The following is a 13,608-nucleotide window of genomic DNA, read 5'->3' as shown; positions in this document are numbered from 1 at the left end:
CATTACTTACCCAAGGCCAACAAAAATTCTGGATAAGTATATACAACCAATTAAGATTAGGCAAAACATTTTACACAACTGTAGACCCAACCATTTTGGCTGTTGAAAATGGTGTCAATTTCTTTCATACCGCAGAGATTCGTATGGAAGTAGCCGGGTAAATGAGGCTATGAGCAGAGTAAAAAACTTCTTGATAAGTTCATCAGAGAATTTCTGGTGAAGAAGACCACAGTATGGAATGCAACCACAGTTTTACACACAACAGTAGAGTAGTGAACAATTATGTAAATACTAAATACATCACTCTCCAGAAAAATAATGCATTTTGGTATTTACATTATTATATATAGATTTTGTGACATTTCAGTACTCTTCAATTTTTTTTTTTCTTGTCAAGAAAAAAATTGACTATAGAAATTAGTCAAATTACAGATTAAACGGCAGCTGCCGCAGCAGTAGTAGTTGAGCTAAATATGGCTAACCGGTGCGCGTCTTTAATAAATTTATCTCTGGCCCCAATGCTTCTCTGATCTGCTTGGGCTCCTTTCCTTCTCTCTAATGGCAGGATCTTTGTCGCTTCTCAAGCGCCTGTACCTCTCCATCTACAACTGGACAGCATTCGTTGGCTGGCAAGTCGAAAGATTTCACCTTTACGTTTTCGATTTCTGCTTACAAATGCTTTTTCTGATTGACTCACTCTCTTCGTTTTCAGGCTTCAGGTATTGTTTTTGGCAGTAAAGACTCTCAAGGAATCTGGTCATGAACGAGTCTACAGTGCCGTGGAAAGGCCTCTATTATGGGCTCAAACCGCCGCCGTTTTGGAGATTATTCATGGTCTTGTGGGTGAGCATTGGGTACTCTTATGACTTATCTTACTTATTTTGTTATAAATTGAGTTGAATTTTGAGACCCAGTTCTTTAATTTTTCTGGGTTTTTATGAAATAGGATTGGTGAGGTCTCCTATAACAGCTACACTGCCACAAATAGGTTCTAGATTGTATGTAGCATGGGGTATTCTTTGGAGTTTCCCTCAGGTGACTTCTTATGCCTTTTCTTTCTGATTTATAATCACAGAGTGTAGAAGATACTTAAACTAAGTTGAGGATTTTTGTTGGCAGGTCCAGACCCACTTTGTTGTTAGCTCTTTGGTTATCAGCTGGTCCATAACGGAGGTAAGTATTACAGAATACCATTTCCAAATATAAATATGTCTGCTGCTGTGTATATTTGGTTCCTTAGTTTCTGTTTTGTTGGCACCATCAAACAACTTTTTTGTTGATTTTCATGAAAGTGATTTATTTTACGAGCTGGGTATACGCCAATTTTATGTGAACATTTGACTGTTATCTGATGTCTTAATTAATTTGGCTCCTTAATGGCTGATTTGTTCTTAAGTTTATAGTTTGTACCTTAACTGGAAGTTCCTCTTCATTGTTCATTCATTCAGACCCAATTCAGGAACTTATATTTTGTTTGTTTAGTCGTTAATGCATAGGCAAACTCATGATAGACAATTACCATTAATGTTCTCATTATTGACATAAACGAATGTAAGAACTTGAGTATGAGCATGATGTGAGACTAGCTCCAGTAACTTATATTGGATTGTGTGATGTACAAGTTTGGTTACCTGTAATTCGGTAGCATTGCGATCATGATTGACAGTGCTAAAAGACAGTGAATCTCAACTGAACCTTTCTACTTAGTGTGTTTTTTTTTCCTAGAAAGATAATTTTCTCGCTATTATTTTGTTCTTGTTTATGTTGTTCTCAAAGCTTATATTTGAAGATTTTGGAGCCATTGATGGGCATTTTCAATTGTTGGTTTGTTACTTCTTCTTACATGGTGTAATCTGTCGATTGTTTGTGAGTGAAGTTGTATCTAATTAGCGGATAGTTTTCGAACCCAATCTGAACTTTTGTCATTGTTTATTGCAGATTATTAGCTATTCATTCTTTGGAATTAAGGAGGCACTTGGTTTTGCACCATCATGGCTCTTATGGCTTAGGTATCAATATATACTCTGATGCGCTTCCATTTAATAGGAATGAGTTACTGACATGAGTTACTCTATGTGTTTCACAGGTATAGTTCATTTTTGTTGCTGTATATAACTGGCATCTCCAGCGAAGTTGGTTTAATATATCTTGCCCTGCCTTACATGAAGGTAATTGGATTTAATGATTCATAGTGCTGAACTTTCAAAATAAACGGTCTCATGTTGAGATGAGTATTGCTTAATATATGCAATTGTTATACTGTTACAGGAATCCGGAAAGTATAGTTTAAGGATGCCCAACAAATGGAACTTCTCTTTTGATTACTTCTACTTTGCATTTCTCGTTCTCGGAATCTATGTCCCAGGCATGAGCTCCTCATATCATTCTTTGTCATCATGTTTTACTCAATCTGTATACTTGTATGTGGATAATGATTGTTAATTCATTGCATGAACATATATTAATTGCAGGGAGTCCTCACATGTATGGCTACATGCTTGGGCAAAGGAAGAGAGCCCTTTCAAAATCCAAACGGGAATGAGGGTGGCAACGATATGCTCTATTCAAAATCTCTTTTGTTTTACAGCAATTTCTTGTGACAAGAGTTTATGATTCTGTGATTTGGACTACAATTTTTACAATGTCTTGAAGTGAACATCCAAAACGACTCTGCACATCAGCACTGTTTGTTTAACTGGAGTGTTGAAAATAATGGCAAAAATCGAACCGATGAAATATTTCCATAAACAGACCGATTATATATATTCATACATACTACAGTCCAATGGCCCAACAGCCAAACCAATTAATTAAACCTTTTAGGTTAGCCTACAGCGCATTCAGACATTTGTTTCTCTCAGTCCTCTCTGCCTGGCGAGGGGCGACGGCACTTCTTCTCCTCTCGTCTTTCAATTCGACTAAGGTAAACTGTATCAGTCCCTTCTACCTGCCTGGTGTTTGAAGTTATGGCATGAACACCTTTTGGTTGCTGTTTTAATATTACTGATAATTTAAGGTTAGATTGGTGATTCTCCGGTGGTTGCTTTGTGTCATTGGCTCGTTGTGCCTGTTTAGGAGTGCTGTCAATTGCTTTGAAGTGTTGTGCGGTGCTGTGAGTTATTAAACTGTGGTGCTGTGAGGTGAGTTGAAAAGCAAAAGCTGTTTGGCGCATCACTTTTAAAACTGTGGTGCAGTACTGTAAGGTGCGTTTGGCGTATCTAAATTACGGTTATATTAGATGACTAATAAGATTAATATAAAATCATTTAACGTTTACATTGTACATTAATATAAAATAAAATAATTGACATAATTTGATTACGTTGGACAATTCAACATATATTGTAAGCATTTGGGAGTGCGGTGAGGTGCTGTGAGGTAAAAAGCTGTGGTGTTATGAGGTGAGTTTTGCTGTTAAAACTTAAAACGTTTGGTGTGTCACAAAAAACTATGGTGCTGTGAGGTGAGGTGCACCTGAACGCAGTACAAACACATACATTATTGTGTGTTATGATGGCTATATTTTTGTAGAATGGATAGATTAAGTAGTTATACTACTGGGACTGCAAAAATCGATCGATCGCGAACACCCATAGTTTCACCGTCCCACAATCAACAATTCAGGAAATTAGTGCAAACCATAATTTGATAACCTACAATATTATATTATTGGACAGTTTTTGACTTTTTTCTTTTTTGGGTATTTCAATCAATGAATCATGTCTTTGGAGAAGCCTAAATTTTAGGCCCATTGGGTTGTGGGCTGGGTTTGTTTATATGGCCCAGTGGCCCACAAAGGGTCGTGGGCTAGTCCGGTCGGGCTTCTGTTTGTTTTGTTCTTCAGTGGGTCATCGTCTTCAGATAATGTTTTTTTGGAAAGACAGATCACAGAAGTAGAATAGTAGATAGGGAGTGTCGGAAACGGCATCGTTTGCTTTCCCTAGAATTAGCGGCGTGTTTGTTCTGATTTGAGGGAGGGAAGAAAAACACCACCTCTTGGAGCCGCCTGCTACTGCGTCTCTAGCTCGCTTGCTGGAACGGAGCTGGGGATGCCGTCAATGGCGCAAGCAGGAGTCAAGGACTCTACAGGGAGCAACAAACCTAACTCTAAGTTTCCCAACGGTTACGTGAACTCCTTTGCAAGGTTAGAACATTAAAAAAAACAAACTTTAATTCAATCTTCGGTAAGTCATTGGTGTTCCTAATTTTTGAATTGCAGGAGGCAAAAGATCATTCAGCAGAGAAAATCTCTTCCGATTGCTTCAGGTTTGCGTTGAGAATGATTTCACATAGTATTCAATTCTTTATATGGTGTCTTATTTTCGTCTTCTTCTTATTTGTTTGAATAGCTGAAAAACGGCTTGTCGAGGAGGTGAAGAAGAATGACGTATTGATTATTGTTGGTGAAACAGGCAGTGGAAAAACCACGCGTGAGTATTTTGTCCTTTATTTGTTTTTAGACTAAACTGAACACTACTAAGCACGATCGTGCATGTTTACGTGATTGTTCATTTATTTGTTTATTTTGTAGAGTTACCGCAGTTTCTATTTAATGCTGGATTTTCTCGTGATGGGAGATCAATTGGGATCACGCAACCAAGGCGAGTGGCCGCCGTCACTGTTGCGAAACGGGTTGCTGAGGAATCTGGTGTGGAACTGGGCCAGAGGGTTGGGTATTCCATCCGGTTTGATGATTACACTTCTAGTTCCACAAGGATCAAATACATGACGGATGGCTTGCTACTGAGGTAAATATATGCATTACTTGTGTATTAGATGTATATGGCTGAATTCAGCTATATTGTGTTGATGTTTTGTGCGTTCTTTACATATAAGCACAGTGAAGATGTTTTACCTACCTTGTTAGCCCCTAAAGAGAGCATTTGCATAAACATGTTACTTGTTGGCCAGTGACCAGAGTTTGTGTTGCATTATTTGGACCTGGGTATATGTTAAGGTTAAGAAATTTTAGGATGCATTCATGGTGATAAAAGAGATGTTAGATCTTTAAGTGTACAGCCACAAACAAATAAACAATGCAGTAATAATAGGTTAACTTCCCGTCATTGTTCGAGGTTTTTTGAAGAGATGAAAGTGAGTGGGGATGGAGGATTAATTATGTATGCAATGTAGTAGTGCTAATTGATTGCTTGCTGTGTCTTTGTTACACAGATTAAAGTTTTCTCTCCTTTTTTTTTGAGGGAAGATGACCATGATTTTTTTAATTGGTACTTGTTTTTAATAGTTAGGATTGTCTCTTAGTCATTTTATATTTTTATAGATGGAAAGAATTTATTCATGCTTTTATCTACTGCAAACTCGTGATAGTCTTTTTAGTAAGTGTGAATTTATATTATTACAGGGAAGCATTGTTGGATCCATATCTCTCTAGGTATTCAGTTATCATTGTTGATGAAGCTCATGAGAGAACTGTCCATACTGATGTGTTGCTAGGCCTGCTGAAAAAGGTGCAACATGCAAGATCAAAATCTGGCAATGATCATATTCATATTGACAATAAGGCAAACAATGGCACACTGGCAGTGGCAGAGAAAGAAGATGGCTCACAAAGTGCCAGTTTATTCAAAAAATGTCAAGGCAGAAAATTTCTTCCTTTGAAGTTAATCGTCATGTCTGCTAGCTTGGATGCACATGTTTTCTCAGAGTACTACAGTGGTGCAAAAGCTGTTTACATTCAAGGGAGACAATTTCCTGTTGATATACTTTATACTCTTCATGCTGAGTCAGACTATTTAGAGGCGGCCTTAATTACTATATTCCAGGTTGTTATCAGGGCTCTGATCTAGCCTCTTCTTTTGACTAAACACTTTCTGCTGGTTTTGTTATTTTTGGACTGAGAGTCACTTTCCTAATTTAATTTTCATTTTTTAAAATAATTTTTTTTGAATTTGAATGCAGTTTTAGTGTATGAATATGCATGTCTGTGTACTTGGTGACCTGTTCTTAATACTTGTATATGATATTTAACATGATAGTTTGGTAGATATTTGATTATCTTCATCCTCTACAGTGAAATGCCCGTCGTCTTCATTTTTCTTCCAACATAAGTTTTTCTGAACTTTCAAGCTAATTATTGATCCTTAAGTTGTGGCAAAGTAAACTTGACTGAGAATCAGTCTCAGAGCACTTCAACTCATCTTTTTCTTTCAAAGTTTCCCATACAACTACTTACATGTGTGTTTCTTCATTTTTTAGATTCATTTGGAGGAGGGCCCTGGTGATATACTTGTATTTTTGACCGGGCAAGAAGAGATTGAATCTGTTGAAAGACTTGTCCAAGAGCGACTTCGACAGTTACCTGAAGACAGTCAAAAGCTTTTTACTGTTACTATATTTTCATCACTTCCATCAGAACAGCAAATGCGAGTTTTCATGCCAGCTCCGGTTGGCTTTCGTAAGGTAATTTCATGATGCAAATGATCTTTTTGTCTATATGGTTTGATAACTGGTAGCGTGCTTATGCATGCATGAACCATCCATGGACTCTACACAATGATGCAGTTATGGTTATCGTCCCAACATAGGGTTGCTGTTTTCACTGTGGTGAATGTATGATGAATGCTGCAATTATTAGAGTCCATAAGATTCTCTTTTTTTCATGCAAACACTTATGTTATGGATCCTGGGTGTGTAATTTTGATTGTTGTATGCGCTTCTCTGTTAGGTTATATTGGCAACAAATATTGCTGAGACATCAGTGACAATACCCGGAATCAGGTATGTTATAGATCCTGGATTTGTGAAAGCCCGCTCCTATGATCCTGTCAAAGGGATGGAATCACTGATTATTGTCCCAACCTCAAAAGCACAGGCTATTCAAAGAAGGTGGGCTTGCTAGTTTTTCTTTCCCCCACCTTTTTTTGTGTGTATATATTTATTATGAAATTGGAAGGTCTTAGCACTCAAAATATGTGACCTATTTATTACCTTACATTATTCAAGTTATGGGCTTTGGAAATTAACCGTTGATAATATGCTTCCATCTTCACATGTTGCGTGCTTGTATGGAGAGGCTTGCATCTATTTGAATGCAAAGAGTTGGATGAATACTACTCAAACAATAAACTTGAAAATTCATTTGGCATAAATTTGGTGGAAACAGCATCATGTTCATTTTGCTAATAGCATGCTCATTATTCAAATTTGTCTCTGCAAATCGAAAACGAGATTCAGGCACTGATGAGGATGGCTGCTAATTTCTTGCGTTGCAGTGGACGTGCAGGTCGTGAAGGACCTGGGAAGTGCTTTCGTTTATATCCTGAGAGTGAATTTGAGAAACTTGAGGATTCAACCAAGCCAGAGATTAAGCGATGCAACCTTTCAAATGTCATTTTACAACTCAAAGCCCTGGGTGTTGATGATATTATTGGGTTTGATTTCATTGAGAAGCCACCAAGGTCAGCCAGTTTAAAAGCCTTAACTGGTTCTTTATATTCTACATATGCTTTTGGTGTGAGTCTTTGAAATTGTGCTTATTCGTTCATTGTGAGAGTAGGGTCTGCAATGTAGTAGAAAACCATTTGTCTATTTTCTTGTTTCTACTTTCCTGGAAACAACCTCTCCACATATTATGTGGGGGTAAGGTCTGCGTACATCTTGTTTGTACCTGACCCTGCCCACTGCAGGAGCCATATACACGGATAATGTTTACTTGATTGTTAGAGCACCCCCTTGGTGCCGGCAATAAATTATATTTTTTTCACTCAAAAAGAGTTATATGATTGACTGTATTTGCATGATTTATTAACATATCAACTCCCTTAATCATCAGTAATACTTAAGTTGGATTTATATTTGGTGTTCTTTGTGAATCTGTAGTTTGTCTCTACTTTTACTCTTTTACTGCAACAGAGTAGGCTGTTTTGATGTATTGCATCTGTATTTAACAGTTCTGTTTCTGCTATACTCTAGTTCTATATCATCTGTTTGAGCGATTTTAATCACCTTAGTCTATCGAATTTTGAACAGGGCAGCTATTATCAAGTCATTGGAGGAGTTGTTCCTGCTAGGTGCTTTGACTGATGACTGTAAGCTTGCTGATCCAGTTGGGCGTCAAATGTCTCGACTTCCCTTAGACCCCATTTATTCCAAAGCTCTTATCCTAGCAAATGAGTTCAACTGCTTGGAAGAAATGTTGATAACTGTTGCCATGCTTTCAGTGGAATCTATTTTCTATTTCCCTCGTGAGAAGAAAGAGGAGGTATATGCATATAAACTGCCACCTCTAACCTCTTACCATTATGTTATTTTGGATTGATGAATCAGTACTCTGATGTACTACTAAACACGAGTCTTAAAAATTACTTTGACTTTATTCCAAAATCCTTGAATTTTGTCATCTTAGTTGTGTTAGTAATATTTGAATTTACTCATTTGGTGTTCATTTTATGGTTGATTCATCTCATCATGTCATAAAATATAAGTTGTTACTGCCCACCTTTTCAATTTTATGGCATGCATATGATGAGGTCCTGTGGTCTAGTGGTAAGCACCACCTGCTCATCGTCACTTGCACCTCGTTTGAATCCCTCCTCCTTGAAAAGGTGATAATATAACCATACCATTAATAGAAAAAAGAGAGAGGGCATGCACATGGATGTCATTTCAAATTTTATGATGACAGCAAGTAGTTACTTTTCTGCTTTCAATGATACCTATGTTTCAGTGGCTCATATGTTTTTGCTGTTCATCAGGCAAGAAGCAGAGTAAAATGCTTCTCAAGTCCAGATGGTGACCACCTTACTTTAGTTAACATATATCGAGCATCTGATGAGTTCTTGGAGAAGAGAAACATGGGACCTGGTAAAGATAAAAGGGAAAAAATTATGAGGAAGTGGTGCAAGGAAAATTTTATTAATAGCCGTTCTCTGAGACATGCGCGTGACATTCACAGGTTTGCCATGAATCTTGTTCTCGGTTTTTATGAGGCTTGTTCTACTGCAGCCTCACATAGTTGCTTTTCTTGCTGTCCTTTAAAATGTTCACTTCTTTTTCCTGTATGAATGAAAGTATGTAATTCTCTTTCGTTGGTATTGTTAAAATTGAAGATTTGGGATTAGTATTTTGAAGTTTTATGAGGTTCTTTATTGCAGTCAAATCCGAGAGCACGTTGAGCAAATGGGTTTTTGTGTATCTTCGTGTGGAGATGACGTGCTTCAGTTCCGCAAATGCCTTGCTGCCTCCTTTTTCCTGAATGCTGCCTTAAAGCAGCCTGAGGGCACATACAGGTACTGGGTTTACCTAGTTGCGAAAGTTAATAGATTATCTTGAGTTATAATCTCTTTATACCCTTGGATAAGAATGGCCTATATATGTTTTTTTGAGGTAGAAATGTATTTTTAATTAGTTACTCTCACTTTCCTCTGAACAAGTCCTTACTTACAATGAACTGAATGGCAGGGCTCTTGCAAGTGGTCAGGTGGTGCAAATCCGGCCTTCTTCGGTCTTATTCCAGGCAAAACCAGAGTGTATAATATTTAATGAACTTGTCCAAACTAATCACAAGTACATCCACAACATCACTAGAATTGATTACTTATGGTTGACAGAGCTGGCTCCTCATTTTTATGCTGTGCAGAACTGAAATTACTTCTGCCATAACTTCTGAGGAAGTAAGTACCATTTATTCCTCTCTTTTTTCCCCCGGAATCGCCTTGTATGTAATGCTCCTTTGGGGTGGTGTGGAATGGAATTAAAATCCCCATCTTATGGGATATTGGGATTGTTTAGTGAAAGACTGAAAAGTATTATCCTGTTTCTCAAGGAGGGTGGTTTTTTAATGTTTCCAGCGTCCTTTCAAAACCATTTTTGTGTTGTTTAGGTACCAATGCAACACATCCATGCGCAGATGAGATTGCCTTTTGCCTCAACCAACTTTTAAGCACAGAAATACTTGATCTTCTTGCCTTTAGCTTTGCGGGTCGGCAGAAACCATTCCTGTACAAATGACATACATAGTTTCATGGATCATTAACTTGCGTTCTTGGATGATACTGATACTTGATTTGTTAAGCTACTTCAGCCCACTGCATATTTTAATTTAATCAGGTAGCAGTGATGCAATTTTGGTTCAGTTACATACCCATCAAGGCTAAAGAAAATAAAAGAAATATTTGACATGAAATTAAAGACGGTTCCATGTTTTCCAACTGCAAGCCAAGAAGTTTTTCTGGGTCGTTAGCAGTCGGATAACACCTTTGCCTTTCCTCCCAGCCTCAATAAGGTAACCTATATGGAAAAGAAAAGACAAAAAAAGACGAGGTTCAGCTTCTTAAAATATGCTAAAATGGAGGAAACAAAAGACCACATAAAACTCAAAGGGGCCAGTTGTAAAAAAAATTATTTGTGAAAAATTATATTTGTATTTTGATCATTTTATGAATCTAACAAATTTTTTTTTTTGTACAAAACAAAAGTTAAAATCAACGAGGACAAGACGTGATAATTCTGAAACGTTGATATAAACTCAAAACATTTTATGTATTTTTAGCGATGAATTTGATTTTTGTTATGGACAAAAAAAATACAACTTTGAATTTATTAGACCTAATACTACGATTTTTTTATAAAAAAAAAAATTAATGGGTACCAAATAGGCTACAACGGGGGCCGGGCACCCATAAAACTCACCCCAATTTGAGTGAAGTATCGGAGCTTTCAATATCATGGGGAGGAGGTCCACCAGAGTTGTTGCTGGCATTGGTTACAGACTCCGACGACAAGCCTTCCTCATACACCACATTCTGATCAGATTCAGCTGTAAACTGCTGCCCTTTCCTACTTGTTGATATCTCCACCACCTTCAACCAACACATTACAAATACATTTATACATACATGAAAACCTAAATCACAGAGACAAAGATGGATAGATAAATAGATATAATATATATCAAGAGAGAATTCATATATATATATACTTGCTGTCTTAAACGCTCGTTCTCTTCCATCAATAACATTCCCTGCATTTTTTAAACATTTTAAAGAAATTAATTACTGAAACATTATAATATTGAGAAAAATCTCACAGCGCTAAATTAAAGATCTAATTGACATATTATAAGCGCAAACGTTGCCTTAACTTAATAAGACACGTTTTAAAATCGTGAATCATTTTTAAAACCGTTAACTTTGAAAGACCCTAACAGCCCTGCGATGGATGAACTTGGACTTGGGCTAGGGAGTTCATTTTCCAAACATATAATCCGTGCATTTATCAACGACTCAAAACTACATCTTGTTCTTCTCATTCATGAGCTCTTCTATGCTTTCTAATACATGATGTGTTGGTGTATCTAACCTTTCTTTGTAGGCCAGTAATCTCCTCCATGATTTTTTCACCCTGAAAATGCAGAGAAATCATTAAAACTAGTTCTCAGATTTCCACAATAAAACATGATTTTTGCAAATTTAGATGTATATATAGTTATATACAGTTAGTTATACACAAACCTTCCTTCCAATGACACGGCTCAATCCGGTTTCGAGAGACTTTTCGAGCTGCTGCAAATCTTCTATCATTAATCCTTGCAGTTCTTCTCCCCTCATTTGCCTGTATTATATACATACATATATATATATAGAGAGAGAGAGAGAGAGAGAGCGCGCTATCTAACAAGATGATTATCTTAGTTTAACACAGAAATATTGGGACTATTAAATTATAATTACCTTAATAGATGGCTTTTTTCTGCAACTTCTTTACTCAACCTGGACATATTGCTGTTCTCTACAAGCTGCAAAACAAAATGATATTTTTCTTTTAATAATTAAGCAAAATAATTGACATCAATTAATTACTTATATAGTAAGAAATTAACCTGCAGCTCAAGAGATGGTTGCTCCATCTTCTCAAGGTTTTTTGAGTGCAAATGATTCCTCTCCAATATTTCCTTCATGCTTCAGAAGCCAAAACCATCACAGAAGTCATGATCATCAATAGCTTAAATCACCAAAAACAAATTAAATAACTTTTTTCTAAATATAGATACATACATACAAGACTAATAGAAAGATAATTATTTCCTCTATAAATGCTACAAGAAAATCAGAAATTGCAAACTCAACAAAAACAGTAGTACTCTACAAATAATATAAGTTTTTAAAACTCGTATTAATTAATTTCCCCATGTGAATCCTTTTATAGATTCATGAAACTCCACTTAAAGCTTCATATATAATTACTTACTACACAAAATCTCTCTCTCTCTCTCTCTCTCTTTATATATATATATATATATATATATATATATTCAATTGTACATGTATAGAGAGATAAAGTAAGTGGGAGACCTGGAGCTGGAGTACTCAAAGAGCTTGCCAGTAGAAGAGAAGACAATAAGCCCCACGTCAGCATCACAAAGAACTGATAGCTCCTCAGCCTTCTTGAAAAGCCCTCTCCTCCTCTTGGAGAAGGTCACCTGCCTCGCCGTCGCATTATCGATCTTCTTGATCTGTATCTTCTCTCTTGCCATCTATCTTCAAATCAAAATCCCAATTTCCTCTTTGTTTTTGCAATCAAAGTAGAATATTATGCAACAAAACAAGCAAAATGGACCACCTTTTTGCTATACATAGAGAGGAAGAAGACAAAGGGAGATAAAGCAACTTTTTTTGCCAACTTTAGAGAAATAATCAGAGCAAACCTTAGTTATGGAAGAGAGAGAGAGAGAGAGAGAATCAGAAGAAACCCATGATTCCCCCAGCAGATCCAAAACTAATAAAGAGAGAGGAGGAAAAGGGTAGAAGAAAGTAGGGAGAAAGATTGAATCTTGATTGAACCAATACAGGAAGTAATGTGTAGAGAAGAGAAGAAGATGAGATCTTACGTTATAATTTGGATCTATTGTTGAGGGGATGATGTTTGTTTGCTTGTTTTTCTCTGTCAAACATCATGAAGCCACCAATGAGAGATAGAGAGAGAGGGGAGACTAGTAGACTAGACTACTGGTCTTTCATTGGAAACTGAAAAGGTTAGTGGGAGAGGAGGAGAAAAAACAAGGAAAATGCTTCTTTTTATAGTGAAGCAAAGGTATGTTCTCTGTAAACTTGCTGGCTTTTACTTGCTCTAAAAGGCTTTGTTAGGAATTTCAACATCATAAAGATGACATTTTTAAGGTTTTAATATTCAATTAAGGCAATTGTTCTATTTCCATGCCATTAAAGGTAGTAGTTAATAAATTTATTTCTATTTATGCTGCATAGATAGAATATCAAAGCAAAGTTATTAATGAAGTGTTTATTGGAGGAGACGTCTTTCTTTCCTTTCCTTTCCGTACAATGTGGCCATGCCCCTATCAAAGTAGCAATAATTATATCACAGACCTCTATAATACTGTATAAAAGTAAAACAATTTGAGAAAAGCATATCTGAGTATCTGACCATTTGAGCAGTCCCAATAAATACTTTTGTAGTCTGTTAGTTTGGGGACAAAAATATATTTTTGGTCTCACAATTATAGGGTGAATTTTATTTTTATCCCTAAATTTTTTCCTTTCATTTTCATTACTTGATTATTGAAAAGTATCATATTAGTCATTCCAATGAGATTTTGATTAGAAAATGCTTGCGTGACACCTATGTGACACA

The 13,608-nt window shown here is 36.5% G+C and overlaps 3 protein-coding genes across 3 annotated transcripts; 2 read left to right on the top strand and 1 right to left on the bottom strand.

Moving 5' to 3' along the window:
* The first annotated feature begins 386 nt into the window (after nt 1–386).
* On the top strand, nt 387–2,675 carry LOC120013530 (very-long-chain (3R)-3-hydroxyacyl-CoA dehydratase PASTICCINO 2-like). Its single transcript, XM_038865363.1, has 8 exons — nt 387–629; nt 713–843; nt 947–1,035; nt 1,120–1,173; nt 1,939–2,009; nt 2,087–2,168; nt 2,269–2,365; nt 2,472–2,675. Exons 1-8 carry the CDS (start codon nt 559–561, stop codon nt 2,540–2,542), a joined length of 666 nt encoding a protein of 221 aa, XP_038721291.1. The 5' UTR covers nt 387–558; the 3' UTR covers nt 2,543–2,675.
* Nucleotides 2,676–3,875: 1,200 nt separating this feature from the next.
* Nucleotides 3,876–9,871, top strand: LOC120013312 (pre-mRNA-splicing factor ATP-dependent RNA helicase DEAH10). The gene is made up of 12 exons (XM_038865078.1): nt 3,876–4,144; nt 4,220–4,266; nt 4,350–4,430; nt 4,532–4,748; nt 5,363–5,783; nt 6,217–6,420; nt 6,686–6,846; nt 7,233–7,418; nt 7,990–8,221; nt 8,715–8,914; nt 9,114–9,248; nt 9,421–9,871. Exons 1-12 carry the CDS (start codon nt 4,050–4,052, stop codon nt 9,602–9,604), a joined length of 2,163 nt encoding a protein of 720 aa, XP_038721006.1. The 5' UTR covers nt 3,876–4,049; the 3' UTR covers nt 9,605–9,871.
* A 149-nt stretch (nt 9,872–10,020) lies between these two features.
* LOC120013313 (MADS-box protein JOINTLESS) lies at nt 10,021–13,015 on the bottom strand. Its single transcript, XM_038865079.1, has 9 exons — nt 12,848–13,015; nt 12,312–12,522; nt 11,840–11,918; nt 11,691–11,755; nt 11,472–11,571; nt 11,320–11,361; nt 10,940–10,981; nt 10,651–10,820; nt 10,021–10,248 (listed from the first exon to the last, which is right to left on the bottom strand). The coding sequence occupies exons 2-9, from the start codon at nt 12,491–12,493 to the stop codon at nt 10,236–10,238; spliced, it is 693 nt and encodes a 230-aa protein (XP_038721007.1). The 5' UTR covers nt 12,494–12,522; nt 12,848–13,015; the 3' UTR covers nt 10,021–10,235.
* Nucleotides 13,016–13,608: the final 593 nt, after the last annotated feature.

Source organism: Tripterygium wilfordii, chromosome 13 (assembly GCF_013401445.1).
Source record: "Tripterygium wilfordii isolate XIE 37 chromosome 13, ASM1340144v1, whole genome shotgun sequence".
NCBI classification, from domain to species: Eukaryota; Viridiplantae; Streptophyta; class Magnoliopsida; order Celastrales; family Celastraceae; genus Tripterygium; species Tripterygium wilfordii.
Note: the sequence above shows the minus strand (reverse complement) of the source record. Positions and strands in the feature narration are given on the sequence as shown.